A 25,736-nucleotide genomic window follows, 5' to 3' on the forward strand; every position below is an offset into this window, starting at 1 on the left:
TCCCTTACAGATGGAGCCTGGCAGTTCACACACATCCACCGTTAAAAAACCACGTGGAGCAGCTACTCTGCCCTCACCATACTGACAGGATAGGGACACCCCATTACGTGTTAATTACACTCACATAGGGGAGTTACTTCTTTTGCCCTGAAGAAAGTCCTGGACCTTTTTTGGCCCCTTTTTTGGACTGAAACATGTCGGCACTAGGGTCATAGGACCATAAAACTCCTAGAAGACCCTCCTTTTTAAGTATTTTTATTACTCGGACAGACCCAAGAATAAAGGGATACTGGGGATCTGTCTCGGGTATTTTATCTAGTTAACTCCCTCTGTCGTAGAACATATCAAAAGCACTCCCAACACTGTGGTCGAGCCCACCCGGACTTCTAGGGGTCTGGGTGACCCGATGATGAAGCATGACACCACTAGGGTGTGTGAGGGTAACTTAAAGAAAGACTTAGTTTCCCCACGACCACGGTTGTATTAGGCACAACCTAGTATTCTCATTTCTCTTCCCCTGTTTCCTTATTTTACTAGATCTCTTTAGATCTGTTAGAGTATTTTTTGTGCATTGAGTCTATATGGGAGGATATACTCTATACAATCCTGCCTCTCCAACCCCCCTGGTCATTGGGACTTCCCAATACTTCTGATGTGTTATAGATTACTGAACAGCGCACAGCTGTGGGTTTGATATCCATTTCTCCTGAGATCACAATCGTTTTTCTCAGTGATTTGTATAGGAAATAGCACCGCACCTTTGTCTCCTTCACTAGTTTTTAAACCACCACCTTAACACTTACACTGTGAATTAACATACATACACCACACTTCTGCCATGGCTGAACAACTAGGGATTGGCTATACAGATGAGATGGCATCTGCTATTCTAGCAGGACCATCATTACTTCCAGATACCAACATTGGACAGAGCCTCTCCCAAGCACAGAATTGGGATGAACTCAAAGAACTAAAACGCTGTCAAATGAGGACCCTCCTGCACGGAGCGATCATGACAGAATATCTCCGTGGGAATATAGCGCCAACAGGCTTGTTGGTCACGAATGCACCCAGAATCTTTCTAGATGACCCTCTTTTTAAAAAAGAGTGGTCGCTTATTGCATGGCGTTGTTCAAGGGATTGGCTTATCCTAATAATTAACACTGCCAAGCGCATATCAGATACAATACTAATTAAGATCAAAACCAGCGAAGATCATCTCATTACAGAAATTAAACTATCACTGTATAAAAAGAAGCTTGAAGAAGTGAACAAAGAGATCATTGAACACAAGGAATATCTCATGCAAAAAAAGATCTCCAAATTACAAAAAGATTTAAAAAAATTCAGCCATGAGAAGGTATATCCTTACATAAAAGATGATTATAAGGGAGAGGACAACTCGGACTCAGGTTCCTCACGCAATGATCGGTCGGGATCTTCTGATTCCGAACAGGACAATTGGTCTAGTGATGGCTCATACAAAAACTGGCAGAACAAACCGAGAAGACCGCGACGCGGGAACTTCAATCAAAGATTTGGACACCCCCAAATGTACCCCTGGTCTGGCCCATTTGGTCCAGTTCCATTTCAAGGACCGCCTCAGTTTCCAATGGGTCCTTACTTCCAACCCGAATTTAACCAGCATTTTTTAGGACAGGGTGGGAGAAGGGGGAAACGAGGAAGACGTGGCAACAGGAGAGTACAGTGGGAGGAGGACAGGTCAGGACCGAACACAAGGAGCAACTCCAGAGACCAACCACAACCGGGGACAAGCACAATGAGGGATTAGTAGTTAACTTAACAGACATAACCCTCACCGCAGATGAGATGTCAGTCTTGGAAAAAGGCCTCGGATTTGTTCCTACTACCCACCTAGACAAATTCCAGTTACGCTGTGAACTTGGGGAATTTTTTAGGAAGATAAGACTCAATGTCTTCTTCCAGGACAAGGAAGAAGTCATTAGCAATGGGGAATACACTGACCTAAAACCTAAACCAACCTTTTACCCACCTTCAAACATGATGCCACCAGAAGTACTGGCTTTTGAAGAAGCAGTTGTTAAGGAAATAGAGGAACTACAACCCAGAACTGATTCTTTCAATAACCTGAGTAACAAAGAACGTCTGGCTTTGACTAAATTGCAAAATCGCACAGAAATAATAATAAAACCCGCAGACAAAGGGGGTGCCACAGTCATCCAAAGTTCGATGGCATACAAGACCGCATGCCTCACCTTGCTGGCTGACACGAAATTCTACAAGAAAATCAACAGAGATCCTACAAACAGACTGAAGACAACTATATCGACTCTGACCTCAGATGCACTTGGGAAGGGGTGGATCACTAAAAAAGAACACGCATTTCTGAACCAGGAGGAACCTAGAATTCCACTATTTTACACCATTCCTAAGATCCACAAGGGTAAGGTACCCCCCCCAGGGAGACCCATAGTATCAGGAATTGGCTCGATTTTGGAACCTCTATCCCAATATACCGATTGGTTCCTACGCCCCTTGGTCAAACAGATAACGTCATATGTACAGGACACAAAACACCTCCTGAACCTCCTGACCGACATCGAGTATAACCCAACTAATTGCTTCCTAGTGGGTCTAGATGTGGAAGCACTCTACACAAGTATACCCCAGACCGAAAGCATTGGAGTCATTGAACGACTTCTGGAGAATGAGGAATGGCAATGGACTGCACCAAAAGAATGGATAATTACACTAATGAGATTAGCATTAACGGAAAATTTCTTCAGATTCGAATCTCAACTGTACTGGCAAATCCATGGAACTTCTATGGGAAGCACCTTTGCTCCTAGTATAGCATGTCTATACATGAGCCACTTTGAAAACCAACATATTTGGAATGCTAATCCATACACTAGTAACATCTGTAAGTGGTATCGCTATATCGATGACATTCTTATGGTATGGCGTGGCGATACCCAGAGCCTTTCTAACTTCAGCCTGTGGATCAATGATCTTAACCCTCATTTACGGTTCACCGTCAACAAAGACAGGGAAACCATCCCGTTTTTGGATATCAACATCATTGCTAAAGATGGTACTCTGTGTAGCTCGCTATATACAAAACCGACTGACAGGAACAGCCTGTTGAGATTCGACAGTGCCCATCCGCGATCTCTCAGGGAAAATCTCCCGGTAGGACAATTCCTACGCATACGTAGGAATTGTTCTGAAATTCGAGACTACAAAAAAGAGGCAATAACACTCACTAACAAATTGAAACAAAGGAACTACCCAACTAAAATAATTGAACAGGCTAACAAAAGAGCACGGAATACTCCCAGAGAGGCCCTACTCGAGACTCAAGAAAGACAACAACTTCAAAATATGATCTGTGTTACCACTTTCAACTCGTCCTCCAACGATATTAAAAAGATCATAAATAAAAGGTGGTCGATTCTCACCTCCAACAAACTTTCATTGAACAAACCCATGTTCTCCTTTAAAAAGAACCGTAGTCTGAGGGACACCCTGATCCATACAGACTCTATTGGAAGTGTGGAACAAATGCAAACAACACTATGGGATACGCCCCCAGTGACGGGACACTACCCCTGCGGGTCCTGTGTAGCCTGTGAATTCACCAGAGCTAGCAAAACACTTGAACTCGGCCTCAAAACCCCCTGGGAGCAACGATCTCATACCAACTGCAACTCTGAAGGGGTCATCTACCTCATAAAATGCCCATGTGACTTAACCTACATAGGCATGACCAGCCGAAAAATAAAAATTCGGATATGCGAACATAGAAGTACCATCAGGCGCTTGGTCTCAGCTACTAGACTCACCACTCACTTTGTCGAGAAACATCATAAAGACACTGATATACGATGGACAGTCATTGAGAAGATTAAGGGCACCAGGAACCTACAGAAAAGACTCCTAGAGAGAGAACAACGGTGGGTGTATCGTTTGGGAACACATGAAACAGGACTAAATGACTCTATACCGTGGAGTCAACTTAAGAAGTAAATCAATCCCTCGGACCCACCACCTGTTGACATGAACAACAAACACTACATCTGATTTATGTAGTGACACTACTGATTATATGCATCCCCACTGTTTAACTACTTGGGTACTGGATGGGTTTTGGTTGTCACTAGTATGACAACATATTCTATCATAGAGTCACACCAGCACTCAAGCAAGACATCGTCTACTAGACTAATAGGGGATATTAATGAACCAACTATTCATCCCCCGCCTCTCACCTTATGTATTCTGAATATGCCATTATGTCGTACCACACGTAGACCACGTCCGCTTAAACGCATCAATGACTATGACCTAATTCTCAGTTTCCACTCTGGGCTTTACTGGCTCATTTGTTTTATCAGCGGCGGTTTTTAAAGATCTGGTTCTATTTAACCTATGTCCCATCCGCTGCTCAGTAAACACGAGCGCTCAGTCTGCATTCTTGTATGTGCCCATTTTTATTCACTTTTACCCCCTCCGTGGCACAGATTCACTTATATCCAGCGTAGATCGCTCACTTTTAGTTCAGTCTTCCTTTTCCATTGAGAACTACTACTCCCATCAACCCCGCACGCCGCGACGTCTGACGTCGCTTTCTGTAATCAAGGGGCGTGTCTCTCAATCATCCTTCGATTATGGCGCGCTTCCGCGTTATATTTACCTGTCCCAGGCTTTACCACTTTGCGAAAGCCGAGGACCAGAACCAAATAGGTAGCGGGCAGGGCGGTTGATCGTTACGAAGTAAGTACTTTAACACACACGATGCCCCATTCATTATGTATCAACCTCGTTCCATTACTCCACCGATACGGAACGACGTCCTTTTTCCTTTCCCTATTTTACCGCGTGACACTAGTCTCATTCACGGTTCCCCCAGGACAGCCCCATCTGGCCCCTGGTCCTGAGAGATTCAATCTACCTTCCCGATTTGGGTAAAGTATAACTGCAGATATATCACGTATGAATGTGTTGTATGCATGTGTAGTATGTTTTTTTAGTCACTTACTTACCTGCCCACTCATAACATGGTTCTTGGCACCGCCAGGAACACACATGGTTTTAATGTGCACTAGTACCTGGAGACACTGTGTGCACGCTATTTTTATAAGAACAGACATCACTCTGTTATCGCTAGAATGCGAATCATCTCGCCACACTCACAGTATGTCTGTCACATTTTCTATGATATGTTGCAGTCATGATGAGTGGCATGATAGGAGGACACTCCTCCTCACGTGAGCATGCACACGAATGTCCACGCATGTTCACGGGCGGTATACACCGTACCGCTCTAAGAGAAATGAAATAAGCGGCCACCAAACCGCTGGTACTTTTATATGTTGTTTGTCTCTACTTTTTCCCTTACAGATGGAGCCTGGCAGTTCACACACATCCACCGTTAAAAAACCACGTGGAGCAGCTACTCTGCCCTCACCATACTGACAGGATAGGGACACCCCATTACGTGTTAATTACACTCACATAGGGGAGTTACTTCTTTTGCCCTGAAGAAAGTCCTGGACCTTTTTTGGCCCCTTTTTTGGACTGAAACATGTCGGCACTAGGGTCATAGGACCATAAAACTCCTAGAAGACCCTCCTTTTTAAGTATTTTTATTACTCGGACAGACCCAAGAATAAAGGGATACTGGGGATCTGTCTCGGGTATTTTATCTAGTTAACTCCCTCTGTCGTAGAACATATCAAAAGCACTCCCAACACTGTGGTCGAGCCCACCCGGACTTCTAGGGGTCTGGGTGACCCGATGATGAAGCATGACACCACTAGGGTGTGTGAGGGTAACTTAAAGAAAGACTTAGTTTCCCCACGACCACGGTTGTATTAGGCACAACCTAGTATTCTCATTTCTCTTCCCCTGTTTCCTTATTTTACTAGATCTCTTTAGATCTGTTAGAGTATTTTTTATCTCATGGCTACAGCATGAATTCACTTCTTTTGTATATTTGCCAATCAGGGCTGATTGATGCATTTTGGGGCAATCAAGGCTCTTGAAGTGTCCCAGGAAATAAGCAACAGGAGGAAAATCAAGAACACAAGAGGATTCTATGTTTTGATTAGCCTTCAAATGGTGATTGAAAAATGCAGACAACCCCGTATATAATGAATTCTCCTAGTCAAGGTGGGTCATAGCTGTATCCTGGATTGCAGATTTCCACTAGCCCAAAGGTAAGAAATAGATGATTTTGGAAGAGCATTTCAAGATAATAGGAACAAGATGAGGACACTGAAGGGATAAGGCTGTTGAAAGAAAATGTATTGTCAGAAATGAATCCTAAACTCCTTGCTGCTGTCACTAGCTTTAGGGGCCATTTATGCTAGTCTAAAAAGCATGCACTTCTAATTTATCTTCATATAGTTTAAGAGATTTAGGACCCAATTCAAAATTTGGCAGATGCCTGTCATTCCGCAGGAGGCTGGGGTTAATTACTCTGTCCCCATAGCAGAGGGACCACCCACCCAATTTATGAAGGACCACCCAGCAGGCAGTTATTTATAATGTATTGACAGGAACTGCTATGGTACCAATGTATTTTGCTGTTTGGTGCAGGGTTGCACCAGAATGACGCAGCCCTGCACCTTCAAAAAGAAAATACTGAAACTAGATTTTCTTTTTTAAAATATAAAAAGTAATGCCCCTCCCCATGAGGGTCATCTCCCATGGTCAGGGGGGCATTATTTGCATTTTACTGTCCATCACTACCAGGGTTTGCCTGGCAGTGACAAACTGTAAAGAAATGGTGATATGTCTGCCCAGCCTGATTGAGTAGGTGGACATGTAGCACATTTCTCTGATGGCTCTTACTCTGTCGGGCCATCAGAAAGGTTTGACTATGGTTGTGACATAGTTGTCACTGCTGTAGGCAAGCCTGTGGTACTCCTCCATCTAATTTGGGCGGCCGGACCATTATGTTGGTGGTATTTAAACTCTGTCGCCGTTGTAACAGAGTATAAATTCCACCAACATATAAATTAAGCCACTAGTCTTCATCCATGTGACACTGCCAAGAGGCAGGAATGAAGGTTAATTTAGTCAATGTGACCTTTTGCATGATAAACACAACATTTTGCTAGTTTGCTTGCAATCTGATCACTACATTCTAGAGTGCAAAGGACTGGATGATAGCTGCAAGTTAAGAGAAATACACTTTATAAGGGGGGGCTGAGAGAAAAGCCATGTGGAACGTAACAGGAGAGAGCAGAAAGGGTGAAGTTGGGTGGCCAAAGAACAATCAGGCATAAACATTGTGAAATCAGGGAAGACCATTATGGTGTATTCTGGTGGAATTAATATGATGGCTTAGGATGCCTTGGGACGCAGTACCAAATTCAACAGACAGATCTTAAAGGATCAATGCAGACTTGCCTCCCTTAATTAAAATGTGATTCAGAATTTGTGCCAGAGAAAAAGTGTGGTTTTGCTGTCATGTTACAGGTCACAACCTTAATCAGTGAAGCTGTGTTTCTCTAAAAATGAAGATAGTTGTCAATTTGCCTGTCTTTAAATGGTTTTGGAGGGGAATGGGAGCCAAGAAACAGACCTGTCACTGCTTGATACTTCACGGTTGGCATATCTTTTTATAGAAGAGATCTTACCACGGCTAGTTTCCAAGAGTTTGGTTCAGTGCTTTGAATACCAAATTATTGCAACAATTGGTAAGTAAAGGAGCTATTGCAGATATAATTTTGGAACAAATAGATACGAGGCAACCATTGAAAGAAGTGCTGAGTTTGACGAGTGTGGTTAGTGATGCTGTAAGAGTATCCAGAAGGAAGAAAACTACTAGGAGTAATATTGTTAATTTCTGACATCTAAATCAAAGAGTTCTGTTCATACTTTTAAAAATGTTGTAGTGGAGTTATTTGCTGAGTCAATTCTATATGAATAGTAGTTTTCATCAGCAAATGTGAGACTTTTTATAGGTTCTGTTCGCAATTCAGATAACACGTAGGCAGCAGTTGGATTTATAAATTCATTCTCATCTTTTACACATGCATTTTAAATGCCCCTGGGGCGTCAGTAAACCAAGAAAAGGAAAGGTCAGCTCTTTTCTGAGTTTTAGTCTTCAGTGGCACAAGGGAGTCTAGTATTTAATTGAGCCAAGCACCAGTGGTGTAGCAGAACTTGAGGGGGAATCCCTGAAAAGTACATGGAGGGGGCCCCCAGGCTCTAAACCCAGTCAGGAGCTCTTGGTGCCAGCTGCCCGTACACAGTGCCGGAGGGCCTTCCCCCACACCACGGGGGCTGTGAGGGCTATTGTTACACTCTTGCCAAGCACTATACAAATGATCGCTGGTATTTACATCATTAATCTCAAGAGCTGGAGGGGGACTGCAGCAGAAGCTTGAGTAAAAGCAGTGACTTGCCACTCATTGTATTAGTATTGTCTTGCTGGTAGAAATTGGAATCTGCAGCTTGACGGGGATTGCTAGGTGACTAGTCCACGGTAACTTAAAGGAGGGAAATATGAGGTTCAGGAGCATGTTTAGAAATAAGAGCAAGGTTGTAACCCACAAATGGGGAGGCCTAGAGATGATAAGTAGCCCAAGAATATCAACATTGAAACATTCTAGGCGATCAGCTCAGATGTTGAAATGTTCTGGGCAATCAACTCAGATATTAAATTTGGCAAGCTCCATAAAGACAAGGCCACTGGAAAATAATGAGGGATATTCTGCATTTGCCACATAAGCCATCATCTGCTGCATAGTCGGAAAATTTCCCGAAAAAGTTTTTATAACTCAAAAGGATCGAAAGTTACTACAAATGTGGCAACAAGTGCCCCGGCACAGTTAAAAGCCCTTCCCAAAGGTTTTTTGATCACTCTTTCAATTGCTTTATTTGGGTGTTAAATGGGTACTGCTAAGTTGAAATCTTTGCCCAGACTGTATTACCATGTGCTGCACCACGCCACATTCTTGGCCGATCTTGATGCATAATTTAGACACCGCCCAACATAATTTGGTCCTCCCCTGCTGCATAATTTCAGTGGCTCTACCTAAAGATAAAGGTACAAATAGCTTGAGATGCAAAGAAATCTAAAAAGCCTTCCCGACAATTAGTTGCCGACCTATGGTCAATAAATCATCATCCCAGACACAGTAGAAGTATGGGTAATAATATTTGCAATGAAAAGACGGAGCGCTGCATTATTGAAAGGGACCTCTTGAAGAGAACTGTGCTATATAATTGCAACTACAACTCCAGGCTTTGAGTGCTTTTCCACAGGATAATTTTTAAATAAGGAGGGACTGATAAAAATATCTGGTTTATTAAGCGTTGTAAAATTGGTAATCTTGAACTGATAGTGGGCAAAGACAGTAAATATTCAGGACTAAGCATGACATATTATTCCAGTGAGTATTGCCAGTCTGAATTGTGTCTGCGGGAGACACCTTGTGATCAGGTGCTATGGAAATAATGTTTTTAGTAACATTCTCGCTGCATTTTGATGGGATTAAAATGTGTTGCTGTACTGAGTGCTTTCCTTATATCCCTGATTATTAAGTGGAGTACAGATAGCAAATGCATAAGTAATAAGATGTAAGGGCCGTGTTTCTTGATATGGCTAATGCATTTATGGGTGCTGATGAGCTTGCCTTTGGTGCACTTTCTGCCCACTGCCAGCAGGTGTCCATGTGATCAAACGATTAATGAAGGCCCTATGCATTGTCCATGCATAGTAGGAGGACAAGGCAATGCCTCTGTGACAGGGAAAGAAAGAGCATATTAACAGGTGGGCTAAAGAAGATCTCAACTAGAGCTTAGTGACCCCTATTGTGGAGAATGTATGAACCTTGCAGCACCTACTGAGAAATAAAATTAAATTAAAATAAACAAATGAATAGACTCAGGAAACAGAAAATTAATTAAATTATCAAAACCTGCAATCACTCACATGAGTTAAAGAACTAAAGACAAAAATTCAGGGAAAACAACATTGATGGCATTATATCCTACCATGCATTTAAAGGCAAACTGAAAGTAGATGTTATTACAATCAAGTGGGTCAGAGTTTTGATTATCTAGCCCCAGATTGACCTTTACACCCTCAAACATATTCATATTCAATTAGGTGGAGCATTGCTTAAGGAACATAGACTTTCGCTTACTAAACCTATGGCTCCCGTGATCAAAATTTACGGTTCTAAAATTCTTCCTGTGGTCATGTATGGTGCCGAATTATGGGGGTTTGGTAAATTAGATTCCCTGAGGGCGGCTCAAAATACGTTTCTTAGGTCTGCGGTTGGGCTACCACAATCTTCCCCATGTATATCCCTCCTATATGACCTAGGTTGCCACCCTGTTGAGGATTTGATGCGGTTTAGGCCATTGGCACTATGGCGACGTCTATGGACCACACCAGAATTGTCCTCTTACGCCAAGGCATTGTTAGAAGTTAAAAATCTTGGGGGTTCCCTTAGAATCAGTTGGCTGTCAGAAATCAAATGTATTCTGACTGATATGGGATTGGGTGAGTTGTGGTCTAACCCTGAGGTGGCTGTTTTCCCCCCGAAAAAGATTTTTAGGGATACCTCCTGGCAATGGGTCAAAGTTAAGCACTTTGCCTCTCTGACTGCAGGTTCCTTGACTATAACATACTTGACTAATAAGGATGAACCTCATTTAGAGGTATATTGGGACATAATTACAAAACTGCAGGACCGTAAACTCTAGCATCAGTTCAGACTTGGCACCCTACCAATACGCTGCTTCACAAAAAGCTGGTCTACCCCGGGTAATGATAAAAGTCCCCATTGTGAGGACATGACAGAAACTGTTGACCATTTCCTCTATGTTTGCCCGGAGTATATTCGCCCAAGACGGTTGTGGTTGCGCCCTGTATGTCGCAAACTAGGAGCTAGATCAGCACTAACTGCTAGTAGAATACTGAAGTCTGATACCACAAGTTTTGTGATCATTGGCGTGGCTAAATATATCAGTTGGGCATGGCTTATACGGAATCGGACTATCTGCCCCTAAATATTGAACCTAAAACCGTGTAGTCTGTTATGATATAGGTTTTATTAATTCAAGTCATGTAACTTTGCACATTTAATATCTTTTTATTATCAATGTTTTTAATAAGTGAATTCTATTTATATGGTTTTATGCATACTAGTTCAAAATATATCTGTACCTTTTATCTTGTATATGATGAATTATTAGAATGTCTTTTATGATGAAATATTCGCAATAAAGACTTTTTGACTTGACTTGACTTGATTATCTATGTGTGAGACTAATGGAAAAATTGTTATGGAAGCCACAACTTGAGAAAAGCCAATTTCTGTTGCAACATCAATCATCAGTCATTTAAAAAAAAAAAAGCATAGATGTACCTCTAGTACGGCTCTGTCTCCGATGCTAGAGATATATAGAGGAGTTGAGCTAGGTGGAGTTCTATACGGGGCTGAAATTTGGGGTCTTTGTGATAAAAGCCCCTTTTCCATACGGAAAATGAATTCCTAAGGTTCCTACTCAACTTACGGAGCAGTACTCCAATGACACAATTGAGATGAGACCTGGATCTATAGAGGTTTGATCATATTGTTTGTCTAAGGATTATAAAATATTGGACCAGAGTTAGGTCCACCCCTGAACTGGCTTCATAAAGGAGGGTGCTGAAAGAGCTGATATACTAGATTTAAACTAATCTATGCCCACCCTGTACACACTCCACTGGTTACCAATACAGGAAAGAATCCACTTTAAGATCCTCTGTATTGCACACAAAATTCTTCATAACAAAGGCCCTCCCGCTATCAAAATCCTTCTTAAACCTTACAAACCCACAAGAATTCTCCGTTCAGATCAACTTCATTTAGCGGCTGTCCCCAGAATCAGAAAGGCTTGATCAGGAGGACGCCTGTAGTCCTACAATGCCCCGAGACTTTGGAACACCCTTCCCCTCTCCATCCGCAAGGAAGCCAACCATCTGTCATTTAGGAAACAACTTAAGACCTAGCTATTTCCTTAACTCCATCTCCTCCTTGACCCTCTCTCCGCAGCGCTGGGATGCTTTCGGGTAGCCATGCGCTATATAAGAACATCTTCATTCATTCATTCATTGGTTAAAGCTGGTCAAGGATCTTTATTGTAGTTTGCAAATGTCTGAAATGTGGGAAAACCCAGAAAACCTGGGCAGTAACAAGGCTGTCCAGATTAAGAGGATCTACTTGGAGCACACAGTAACTTAAACCTGGCGGTGTTCTCTTCCAGAGGGAATGATAGACAGATTTCTAGCCCATAAATGAGTCCCAGAGTATGAGCTCTACATGGATAAGACTACCCCCCCATAAAGCCAAAACGTTATACTTCTGCTTCAGAACTAGTGTCCTTTCTTTTAACTTTTTGACTGCGAAATGGAAAGGTGTAAATGGTCAAGCGGAGGAATGTCCTTTCTGCCCTTCGGTTAAGGAAACTGAGACTTATTTTTTATTCTTTTGGTAAAAATACCTTTTACCTCACTCAATGTGGATTATACCGCTATGTCATCTTTTGAGGTTTAATCATTGCTCTGCGGCACTCTACATTCTTAGATTTGACACAAGCGAACAAATAGTGTTTGCTTTATTAATGTATCTAAATTGGGCCTGGTATTTAAGGGCAAGCTGCTCCATTAATAGCTAGCAGATTGATTGATTTCACTGATGTGGGGCATTAGGCCAACAATTGTGAAGCATCTGTCTTCTGCAAATGTTGAGGCGTCTTTTCACCAGTCACTGTCATTTTAAAATGTTTACTTGGATTGTAGACTTTATTGTGATCATTTTATTATGTAATATCTTGCAATAGGCTTTTACTGCAAACAGTTGTCTTATTTAGGTATGTGTTTCTTTTATACATGACTGCATATAACACAACAGTGTAATATGTTTTTTAAATTTTGATTAGGAATTTTCTATTAACGTTCCATATGCTGTGCTGTACTGTGACTCATGGTATGATTTGGTTATGGCACATGTCTCTTTAGGTAGATCTTCAAATAGACTATGCAGCTTAAAGTTTAAGCATTGGAAATTGTTTTAACTAATCATTATGGTACTGTGATCTTTTGTGGTTTTATTTATGGACATGTTATGTATATCATTATGTCAATGTAATTTTATGGTTATTCAATTGCAACTGAAATAAAGTTTTACTACTTATAGTACTAAACAAAATAATTAACTGGGCCCGGGAGCTAGCCTTCCCCAACAGTATAAGGAGCAAACAATGATGTAAATGAATTTAAAAAACAGATCAAAAACCAATGCTGGTCTACCAGCTTATCATTAGCTCTTTTAAACCCCCAGACGTCTGTTGACACACAGAGTCCCACTGCTGATACTCAATTGCTCTCAACTGCAACTTAGCAAACCTTCAGACATTCCTTTCACTATTTAAATTTCCCATTTGTCAGTCAAAGCCATTTGTCTGACTCTTAAAACCCCACTGCATGCTCCTAAGCCTGGAATCAGACTCAACCAGGTGACCCTTACTCACCATATGCCTGCTCTCCGGCTACAAATGGAAACCCTCAGACACTCTTCAATCATCCCTCAAACACCCAGGCCACATCTAGTAGCCCTCAACACCCTTTCTTTGGACCTTCATATGTTCATTTGCTTTAGTTCAAGAATCCCTGCATATCTCTTGTTTGTTCCTCAAAAACCCATCCTGTTATCCCTAAAAGAGGCCCATAAACCACTTCTGCCAGCCTTCAACAGCCTCACTACCATCCTTCAGGGATCCAGAATGCCCCTCCCACACTCAATAGCTATCACAGTCCTTATGCTAGGATCCAAATCCATCATGCAGAGCAGAGATCTTTAAACTGTTCAACTGAAACTCACTACCTCTTATCTAACTCTGAGATCTATTCATAGCCACGTTTTCAACACTTATTGCCCTTTGCACCCCATCTGTTTGAACGGTGAACAACCATTACAACGTAACTTTTACAACGCACTGCCATTACAACGAAACTGTTACAACGCAAATGCTGTGACAACGCATGCCATTACAACGCAAGTCTTTACATCGACTTGCACTAGATGGCGTGCTAACATTAAAAATAGTGTAGTTTACTATCCAAACACCTTCCCTACTGCAACGTGGACTAGAGTTTGAATAGTAAATTACCCTTTTTTAATGTTAGCACGCCATCTACTGCAAGTCGATGTAAAGACTTGCGTTGTAAAGACTTGCGTTGTCACAGCATTTGCGTTGTAAAAAATTCGTTGTAACAGCATGCGTTGCAAAAGCATGCGTTGTAACATCATACATCCGTTTGAACTCATATTTACCCTTGTGACATATGAGTCCCTCCGTTTCACCTTCTATCACTGTTCAGCCTCTCTATTCTAGTGCTCAAATCCTTTGCATCAGATTACCAGAGATTGAAGACTTCTTTCACTTCTCGAAGAAATGCATTGACGTTCCTGACCATCTACCAATATTTGGCTGGCCCTTAAACCCATTCAGATATTCTTTATCTAACCTCACTGCTGGCCATCAAATGTCTCCACTGGAACCCATATGATCCTTAAACAACCTTCAAAATGCCATCAGCTAGTCCTGAAAGATTCCCTGTCACATTCTGCTCACTTTCAGAGCTCCTTAGCATAAACTCCAAGTTTCCCATTTCCATGCGTACGGGTGTTGACTGCTCATGGGGGATTAGGCACAGGCAGGAGATTGCTTTAGTTACCTATAGTATTGAAATATTACTTTACATTTAAAAAAGCATAGAAATTCACTAACAAAAAACAAGGTTAAAGTGAAGTTATATTAAGGAATAGTTAGGAATTCAAATTATATCTGACTTTACAGTAAAAATAACTTGGAAGTTAATTGAAAAACAGAAAGGTTAAAGGGAGGTTTCGGTTGGGTGAAAATGATTTGTAAAACATACTGCTTTAACTGAAAAAAACACTGAAATTCATCTGTTAATCTCAAGTGACTGTATATAAAAAAATTTTTTTTATTAAATATACTCATGAATAGCAAAACATCACAGACATAGGTCATCATTGTGACTGTATACATTTTTAACTGTGTATTGATCTCTGATTTGCCCGTGGGCTTTACAGAGCCATACTCTTGTTCTGATGAGAGTCCCATCGTCCATTGATATAAGTCATATATTGTCTATTCCCAGATTCTTATAACTTTTTGTTCATACCATGAGATTATAGCCCTCTGTACTTCACCCATTTCCCCTAGACTTTGTCCCATTTGCCTGGACATCCCCAGCCTTGGTAAATTACCTTCTCTGCTGCACAACACCAGTCTAGGTCTTGCTCCAAGTCCATCACTGTAGGGGGCTGTGGCTTCCCCCAGGCTCTGGCTATGTTCCTTTTGGCTATTACATCTGCTAGCATTAACCACAGTTTACTGTATTTTGACTATTTTATATCTCCCATAACACATAATACATGCCATGGGGCTTCCAACTGAACTGCCTGTCCCAATACATTTGACATCACATTTGTGATCTCCTCCAATATCTCTGTAGCCTTGGTCAGCTCCATAGTGTATGGCCCTCCTCCCCACATCCCCTCGCACAAGTATTTGATTCGCATCTGCCCATTCGGTAGAGTCTCGATCTGGTTGTATAGGATCTGTGTATAATTCTAATTTGTATCAATCGTAACAGTGCCCTTATAGCTACCTCTTTGGGACTCTGTATGACTTCTAACCAGTCATTATTTTCGAAGATCCCGACATATGCCTCCCTCTTCTCTCTCAGGGCCACCAGTGGATTTGGGGTGTTATTTATAATCTTTTTATATATGAGTTAGGTTGCCTATCGGGTCTACCAAGACTTTGTCTTCAAGCGGTTTAGATTTAGGTAGTTGTTCTCCCAATTTTACATGTGTTTTTAGGGCATGTTTCAGTTGTATGTAGTGGAATTTATCAGTGTCTGGCATTTGGTAGTCTATCTGCATTCTCTGAAAGTCCACCATCTTTTGACCTTTTCATATGTCCCCCAGAAATGCAATGCCCTGAAGTGCCCATGCTCGAAATCTCTTTAATTCACCCACCTCTGTTAGGTTGCCTTCCCAGCCTAGGAATTTGGTCGCCTGCTACCATATTCTCACTGTCGTGTGTGTATGTGTCTGTAGTCTTCACATTGTTTTCTTACTATACAGAGCTTCCAGGTAATCCCATCAACCAGTAGTCTACTCGATATGCTGGTACCTCTATGCCCGCAAAGACCCAGTTATTAAACTTGACAAGTTGTATTGCCGAGTAGTACTTGCGTATGTCTGGGACTGCTATCCCACCTTCATTCGATCCTCTCTGTAACTTACTGAGTGCAATCTGGGGACTCCCCCATCCAACAGCCATTTTCATAGCTCTGAGTCTATCTTTTGACAGAACCTAAAATGTATTCCATATGGGGTGTTTTGCAGGATGTAAGTGGTAGCTTTCCCCAGTGTGCCACGTCACTCCGGAATCTATGTAGGTGGGCGGTCAAATTGTCATCCCTAAATCCATTTTCTGTTTGTGAGATTATCATACCCGGATATTTAAATGTATTTCTAATCAGTACTGCACTCCCTATGGTTGACATAGTTGATGCATCTCCTGCTGGCACGAATATGAGAGATTTGCCTCAATTTATTTGGTAGCCGGAGTAGCTACCGAATAGCTGGAATATATGGCGTATACGGTGGGCCATGGCCTAATGGCATATAAGAGTATGTCATCCACATATAGTGAGATTCTTTCCTCCCACACATCTCAAATCAGTATACCTCTTATCAATGGGTCTCGCCTGACCCATGCCGCCAATGGCTCTAGTGCGATAGCGAAAAGCATAGGTGAGAGCTGGCAACCCTGCCTCCATTGACCCTTACTCTGGCCATGGGTTTTGTACACAGCAGCTGTATCCAAGTGCAGACTTTATGACCAAAGTCAAAACATTTAATTACCACAAATAGGTACTGATATTCTTAGCTGTCAAATGCCATTTGGGCATCTAGTGACAGCAGTACAGCACTCTCCTTCAGCTGAAGCTTTATTACATGCAACACACCGTATAAGCACCGTAGTTTTAGTCTGGTGCGTTTGCTTAGGTATTAATCTGGATTGGTCTGGGAGGATCAGGCCAGTTATTACTTTGGTGAGTATGGTTGCTATGACCTTGTCTACGACTTTTGCTTCTGTGTTTAACAGGGAGATTGCCTTGTAGTATAAGCAATCTTCCAAGGGTGTGCCCTGTTTTGGGACGACTACGATCGTGGCAGTTTGTTGGTCTTCCAGCAGACTGCCTTGTTTCAGCGATTCTTAAAACATGCTCAGCATATACGGAGCCATCAGTGTCGCTCCTCCCCTGTATAGATCAGTGTATATACCATGTGGCCCAGCAGTCTTGCCCGATTGGAGCGATCAGATTGCCCTGCACACCTCATCCAAAGTGACTGTAATTTATGCGAAAATAAATAACTATAATCACATCCACACCATGCATTGTTAATTACTTCACAATTTACATAAATCATGACATAAGCACAGTCCTGGGCACACGTAGAGGGGATATCACAATGTTGGTGTAAGTTTTATACCTATTAAAAATGCAGCGATCGACACCAGTGTAAGTTTGAAAAGCTTTTATCACGAAGCAACGACTGTATTGAACCAAACAACCAGCTGACACGTGTTTCGTCGCTAGGAGTGGTCCTGTTATTCTTCAGGGCTGTACTCTGTTGAAGACGAGGCCGAAAGACACTGGAGCTGTCTGGGTTACCCGGGTGACCCAAAATGTGTTATGATAATAATAATAATAATAATAATAATAATAATAATAATAATAATAAAATGGGATTCATTGAAATGTGAAGAAATATGTTTGCCGTTCAATCTTTAATATGATCATCACTCCATAGTGATCATGGTGGATGTTATAGTTGCTTAAAGTCCATATTGATTTACTGTACTGCCAACACAGCCTAGACCTGTGGACGGCAAACATTTTGTAAATAAATTCACAATTAAACCTAATTTGTGAAAATAATTTATAATCCCTCCTTCTGTAGTCAAATGGTAAATGTTTGATGATACTGTTCAAAGTTAATATCCTCTATAACAATCTTAACTAAAACAAGTTTTTGTTTCATAATTTGGCAATGTTCATAAAGGGGTGAAATCAAAAATGTTTAATTGTTTCTACCAGTGCATCAAGTATTTCAAGGTCGCATTTTAGGTTTGCAATTTGCTGAAGAAATTGTTCATCAAAAATGTTATTGAGATTTCACTGCATAGACACAACAACACCTAAAAAAACGCTTCCATCAGGGGAGTGTCTTAAGAACAAAACGAGCGTCTCATCTAGTTAAAGAACTTGAAATATTATGGAGGATTTTTTTAAACTCCTTTAATTTCGTAGTAGAGTTATATGAGGGGTTGGAAGTGAAATCGACAACTTGAAGTGATGTTGACAGTTAAAGGGATTACAAATTTCATATATTAAATTAAAATGTTAGGTAAAACCTTTGAGAATTGGCAGCCCCAATGTACACAAAATTATTCAATTACACAATGGCTATGGTGTAACCGTGTTTTTGAAATCTTGATTAGACTTAAGTCACATTGCAGTTAGTATTAGTTATCAATGACAATAAATACTGAATTTGTTTTTCAAAATATGAAAGTGACTCAATAAGCCAATCTCTTGAAAGTTATGGTTACAGCACTTAGGTTTTGTTCTTATTCATTTTGTAAATTATTTTTGTTTCATTAACATACATTACATTTTAATTGGTTTGAATTGAAGAGAAACTCATGGTACCTGGCTTGCAGGAATTGTAAACTTTTGATAACAGTTTCAGGCAGGTCTCACTGTTAAAACAATGCAAAATCCGGGCTAGGATGTATAAGTCAGCCTTTGGAATTGGATCTTCAAGGAAGTCACCTAGAAGGAAGGTAAGGCATCAGTACACACTTCTGTAAATATGCTTGCTGAAATTAACATTACAAATCCTATTTTTCCAATTTTAGAAAATAGGTGTGATGTTTCTATTAGGCCTTGTAATAGGTATAACACTTCAATATTCAACCAGGACTATGGGTACCGCTTAAATACAACACCAGAGCTCTTCTGTGTATTCAAAGGGGAGAAATCAACTTCCTTAGTAAATGCTACAATCTCCTCAACTCCTGGCCTGCACTCCTACAAAATATATTGACATCTTAACATACATACTGTGCAACTTTTTTTTAATTTCTTTCAATGTTGCAGAATAGCACATTTTGTATGTAATTCTTATTAATATAATGTCATTTTTCTCTGGTATATTTTTGTCTCACTGAATCATGTGCTTGTCAATGTCTGCATTGCCATTTGTCAAACTCATTTATCAGTCATTATTCTGGAAAACGATCCAATTTGAATTTAACTTCTAACCTTTTTTTCGAGCAATGGAATGTTGACAGGTACATTGAAAATAGTGGAGCAGGAGCGGCATATGAATGAAATCTACATTACAATACCCTAAATGAAAATCTGAGTCTCATTCCCTCCTGAAAGACAAGAAAGGGGGCAGAGTGTTAGAATGGCGCACAAGGAGAAATGCTTTTATTTCTCCTTGTTTTTGATTTTTCCATATCTGCTGCATTCTGCAGCACACATAGAGAGAGCAAAAAGCCATGAATGAGTGTTTATGTGCAGGAAGGTGTCCCTTCCTGCACATAAACAATCATTAACCCCTTTGCTGCGGTGCGAATTCCGCCGCAGCGCTGGGGGGGTTTGGGGGGTTTGCGGCGCCGCTGTGCTCATGGCGTAACTACGCCGTCATGAGTCACGGGTGAGCTGTGCTCATGACGGCGTGGTTCCGTCATGACTCCACCCACTTCCAGTGATCGCCCGCACAGGCGGGGAAACAGCGCCGCGTGGGAGGAGCGACCACCAACGGCCGCAGCATGACGGAACCACTTCGTCATGAGCACAGCTCACCCGTGACTCATGACGGCGTGGTTCCGTCATGAGCACACAAGGGGTTAAATAATGACGATTAGCCTCTTCTATGTGTGCTGCCGAATACAGCACGCATTGAAGGAACAAATAGCCACTCAGGATTGTTTATGTGCAGAAAGGGACACCTTCCTGCTCATAAGCAATCATTCCCTGCAATGCAGGCATCCTTGCACTATGGTGCAAGGGTGTGTGCATTGGTGCTAGGCAGCTAAATGTAGCAGCAGCGCAGGGTAAATCAAAAGGGTCCACTATATTGTAGTAAATACTGCGCATTGCTGTGTTTTGGAAATGTCGCTGCTAGATTTGATGCAGCTATGTGCTCCGACATTTTCAAGTAAATATGCCCGATAGCCACCTGCACAAATCATGTATGTGTAGTTCATATGTATAATTGTAATTGTAAATATATTTATATCGAGCATACAGCCCCTGACGAGGCATCAAAGCACTTTTTTGGCAAGTAGCATGCTACTCCAGAACCCAAGATTAGTAGTAAGTAAACATCTTTTTTTGCCTGTGCATTGGTTTTTTTAGGTTTGTGTTCTTGATTTTATGCATGTTTAGTAGAGTTTGGAGTAGGGACAGGATGATCATTAATGTGAAGCTGAACATTAAACAGAGCTAGGGCAACTTGAGCTCTATGGGCCTGAATGACAAATGTTAATGTACACTTTTGTGTAAGTTCACTTTTTTTTGTGGTCACAAACTACTTGGCAATAACAAGTTTACAACTGCAGAGACTCCACAGTCAGGGTGGAGAACTCTGCAGAAAAAAGATAGAAGAGGGCTATCTTTTTATGTACAGAGTTGCACGCCCTAATTGCTACTATTATCTCATAGGTTGAGAATACAAAAAAAACAGCAGGCTTGCACAAAAGTATAGGTTTACTTTTGTGAATCAGGCCCTATAAATGATTTGGAAGCAGCGGAGGAAGTGGATGAAAGAATGAACAAGGTAAGTGCTTTTTAAAATATTAAAATGTTTCCCAGAGCATTGCATATATTTATCCAATCTTTAACTCATTGTCATAAAAAGTATTTCCTCACAGAATTGGTCCTACTTATTTAAAATCATATCAATACCGTGCCTACTGCAAAAGCCAACAATTTGAAAAATAAACAGATACTCATGATTTTTGCATGTTTCTTGTGGCATGCAAACAGCAGAATTACAATTATACATCACTTTGCATAATTTCCTTCACAATTATTAATTTGGTGTCAGCCCTTGGTACTGCAGTGAAATAGAAACGCTTTAGGTGGTAGAGGGTGTGTGTTCTGCATGAGGGATTGGGACTTTCCTTGTAGTTCTGCATCCTGTAGTGGTCGAGGACAATGTACTTCTAAGAATTTATCTTTGCACATCGCCTGCCACTTAATTGACCAATAATGTGGCAACCTGATGAATATCTATAGAAGTCACCTTCCAGTGTAAATCTTTGCTTAGCTCTGTGCATTTGTGTGTTGTATTTGTCACATTAGAGGTAAAGCCCTTATCCACAGAATTTAGCCTCTATAATCATGGGGGGGCTGCATTTAGCACTGTGAAACAACCTGTGGAATAACATGCGTCTGTAATCCATTTCCCAGGGGTCGTACATGAGTCACAATATCATATAATATCCTTATATTTTTAAATGCCTAACAATTCATTGATGGACCAAATGTTTATGAAAAATGTTAGGGAAGACTGAAATAGTTTTATTGCCAAGCCAGGTGGTACGATCTGCACAGGGCAGTCAAGCGCAAAATGAACGAGGACTACGCCCAGAGCAACATCACTGGAGGTGGCTGCTCCGCAGACCAGTACATTACCATCCCTGGGAGGAGAAGGTGATGGCCCTGCTTCCGCCGGTGGGAGTACACGGAGTCGAAGGAGTTGCCAATCCTGGTGAGTACACAAACAACTTACGTAACATGGGGGGAATGGCATCCACACCCCAACTACAACAAATGCACTCACCTACCCCCAAGCCCTCACCGGACACAACCACACTCAAAAACAACGCTCATGCCACTAACATGAGTATGCCCCATTCACAAAGCAGGGCCATGCCATGTCAAAGCCTACACAAACCACAAACCCAAGACAGGATGTCCGGGATGCTGGGAGGGTGGGGATCCATAAACATATTGTACAACTCAGAAACAGACACCATTGCCCTCAGCCCATATGGCCCAGGTACATACCCATGCACCATGCGCAATGCACAGGGACTGCCAAAGTACTGACAAGGTAGCTGACACTTGGCCCTGCTGTAGGCAGCACAAGGCCCTCCTGTGACAACTGCAAACTCTAACACAAACACAACAAGCTCAGATATCTAGGACAGGAACTCACACTCACAGACATGGCAGCATGCGCCATGGGGGGACAGATACATCACCTGGGAGACCCACTGCCAAATCACACTACACCCACCAGCAGGCACCGTCAATCAATCAACAATCGATCAGGGTACTTGTAAGGCGCGCTACTTACCTGTGAGGGTCTCAAGGCGCTGATGGGGGGTGGTTCCACCACTGCTTGAAGAGCCAGGTCTTGAGGAGTCTTCTGAAGGCAAGTAGGTCTTGGGTCAGTCGTAGGTGGGTTGGGAGGGTCTTCCAGGTCTTGGCGGCGAGGTAGAAGAAGTATCTGCTGCAGGCAGGTGTACGTTGGATGCAGGGGACAGCTGCGAGGGCGAGGCTGCCCGAGCGGAGCTGGCGGTTGGGGGTGTAGAAGCTGAGTCTGATGTGCAGGTAGGCTTGTCCGGCGGTGTGAAGTGCCTTGTGTGCATGGGTGAGGAGCTCCAAGGTGATCCTCTTGTCGATCTGGAGCCACTGCAGGTCACTCAGGAGGGTGGTGATGTGGCTGTGGCGGGGGGCGTTGATGATCAGTTGTGCGGAGGCGTTTCCGAAGCGTTGTAGCCGCCGTTGGTGTTTGGATGGGAGTCCTGCGTAGAGTGCATTGGCGTAGTCCAGTCAGCTGCTGACACTGTGTCACTGTGGGCCTGTGTCACTGTTCTACTTGTTTAGGTCGGGATCCACCAGTAGATCCGGCGGAGGGTGCGGAGGGTGTCGTAGCAGGAGGAGGAGATGGCGTTGACCTGCTTGGACATGGAGAGGGAGGATGCGAGGATCAATCCTAGGTTGCGTGCGTGTTTGGTGGGTGTCGGTGATGTCCCCAGAGCGATCGGCCAACAGGAGTCGTCCCAGGCTGAGGGTGTGGGTCCGAGGATAAGGACCTCAGTCTTGTCCGAGTTCTGTTTCAGATGGCCGCTCCGCATCCAGTCGGCGATGGCCCTCACACCCTCATGGATGTTTGTCTTTGCGGTGTGAGGGTCCTTGGTGAGGGAGAGGATGAGCTGGGTGTCGTCGGCATAGGAGATGTTTTTGAGGTTGTGGTGGCGGGCCACTTGTGTGAGGGGGGCCATGTGGATGTTGAACAGCGTCGGGCTTAGGGATGATCACTCACCCCTTACACAAGCACACACCCCCGGGGCAGCCAATGGAGTCACCCACTCTCACAATGGACATGTGACACAACAAGATCAAGCCACAGGCAGAAAAGCATCCAAGCACAAAATCGACATGTCAAACTCCCTGGAGAACATTTCAATCAGTCCCCTGCAACATACCCATCCACAAGTGAACATTGATTTGAATGGTAGGCACATACAACTACCTGGAGGCAACTATAATATGTATGAAACATGGATGTCGCATTAAACAGCATTAACATTGTCTCTCTCTCACACACAGGGCAACGTCATGGATCTCCCCCCAACACTGGGGGGGAAGAATCACAACCCCAGGCTTGGCAGGAAGATGATGCCACCGGCAGCGACGACTCTCAGCACTCTGTGGATGACCCCAACCAACCTGGACCCTCTGTTGCCCAAGCCCCTGCAGCACCTGCTTCAGGTACATCTGTGCCAACCACCACCCCCATTCTTGCCACATCCCAGGAGACACCCAGGAGCCCTGCCCGCACAGCACAACTGAGCCAGTCTGACCTGGAGGGACAAGGTTCTCCGGCCACCCAGGAGGAGGCAGACAACCCTGCAAATGCCATCCCTCAGGGGTCCCGTAGACCCGATGTGCCCACAACAGCAGGCCAGGCTCGTGTGGGCAGGGGTGGTGGGAGTGGAGGCAGGCGGAGGCACGAACCTGACCAGCCAGCTGAGGGAACCGGTATGTCACACATACGCCACATCCTGGACACATACCGGCGTGACACCAGGGGCATCAGCCAGGTAGTGGCGACCCTCAACGAGATTAAGAACCAGAAGGCCGAGCAACACGCCAGTCAACAACAACACCAAGGACAGATGGAGGCAAGACTGGCTGAGCTCCTGGCGGTGCAAACGGACATAAGCCGTTCACTCCGTCGGATCGCCGACAACATGGCCAACCCTCCCTGTGCCCCCAGGCAAAGACCACCACCAGCCACAGGGACGGAGGAGGAGGAGGAATCGTCTGACGGAGCATCACAAACATCGTCAAGGCCTGCATCTGAGGGTCCCCCGAGGAAGGTGGGTCATCCACGGAAAAGACCGTGAGAGGCAGCGGACCATCCACATCTCCCAGGTCACCTGGCCTGGCACCTGGCCCTCATGCGCAACAGCAGCACCTCATCCAATGACATTCTCGGCCACATGGACTTGCTGGTCACAGTCTGACCACATGATGACCAACACTGTGGTCTGGACTCTGATGACTCCAAATGACAAGGATACCATCTCCGCCTGTGAACTTTGGATTCCATGCACACTGTATAGCACCTATTTGTCCACACTAAACACGCCCCCCACCGAGAATAAATCTTAATTTCTTCAATTTGATGTTGCATTCATTTTGCATGAGTGCACAACCTACGTGTGGGGAAATGTCAAACTATGCCTGTGTGTTGAACTAACTCCAGCCATCCATACCCCGCAATCTTAGTCTGGTACAGGACACACATGGGTCACAATGTATCATACAATACAGACATGGAGCACAATACTCACCCGTGATGGCCTCAAGCTGCTGAGGGGGGGCCTGCAATACTGTGCGGACAGAACAATTGGGAAGAGTATCATGAAGGCGTAGAGGTCATGGCTCATGTGGATGTTGCCGGGAAGGGAGTAGCAGGTATGTCTTGCCAGGTGGAAGAACTATTTCCTGCATGCTGGAGTACGGTGGATGTGAAGAATGGTGGCCAGGGCAAGGTTGGATGCACGGAGTTGGCACAACGGGGTCTCGGATGACAGACGGCCAAGGTTGGTTTGGGTTCTGGGGTTGTGGCCTGCCTCCTGAGTGTGGGTGAGGAGTCTGAAGGTCATCCTGCAGCAGACAGTGATCCATTGCAGCTATCTCTGGTGGACAGTGATGTGGCTGGGGCGCGGGATGTTGAAGCTGAGGTGTGCAGATGCAGCCTGGATGTGGACAAGTTTCCCGGGAGTTTGGAAGTACTTGCTCTGTAAAGGGTGGGGCAGTCGTTGACACGGCTGTTGTTGTGGACCTGGGGGATGGTCTGTCTTTCCTTGGAGTGGATCTATCTCTGGATCATGTGCATCATGCAGAGGCTGTTGCAGCATGAGGTACAGATGCTGGTGATTTGCATGGCAAATGTGAATCCATGATGCACACCATCTTGTGTGCGTGGCCACTGGGTGCTTGTGCAGGGCCCTGGCGGGTGGGACACAAGGAGGTGACCCAGCTGCGAGGAGACAATCCTCAGATGACTACCTCAGTCCTGTACAAGTCCAGC

At 43.4% G+C, this 25,736-nt stretch overlaps 1 protein-coding gene across 1 annotated transcript in view; it reads right to left on the reverse strand.

Moving 5' to 3' along the window:
* Positions 1–25,736, reverse strand: part of LOC146805009 (acetylserotonin O-methyltransferase-like) — a 791,837-nt gene that overhangs the window by 152,562 nt on the left and 613,539 nt on the right. Inside the window, exon 7 of the mRNA XM_085622162.1 lies at positions 18,818–18,940. Within this exon, the coding sequence (XP_085478288.1) occupies positions 18,818–18,940 (123 nt within the window). The remainder of the gene's footprint in view (positions 1–18,817; positions 18,941–25,736) is intronic.

Source organism: Triturus cristatus, chromosome 8 (assembly GCF_964204655.1).
Source record: "Triturus cristatus chromosome 8, aTriCri1.1, whole genome shotgun sequence".
Lineage (NCBI taxonomy): Eukaryota > Metazoa > Chordata > Amphibia > Caudata > Salamandridae > Triturus > Triturus cristatus.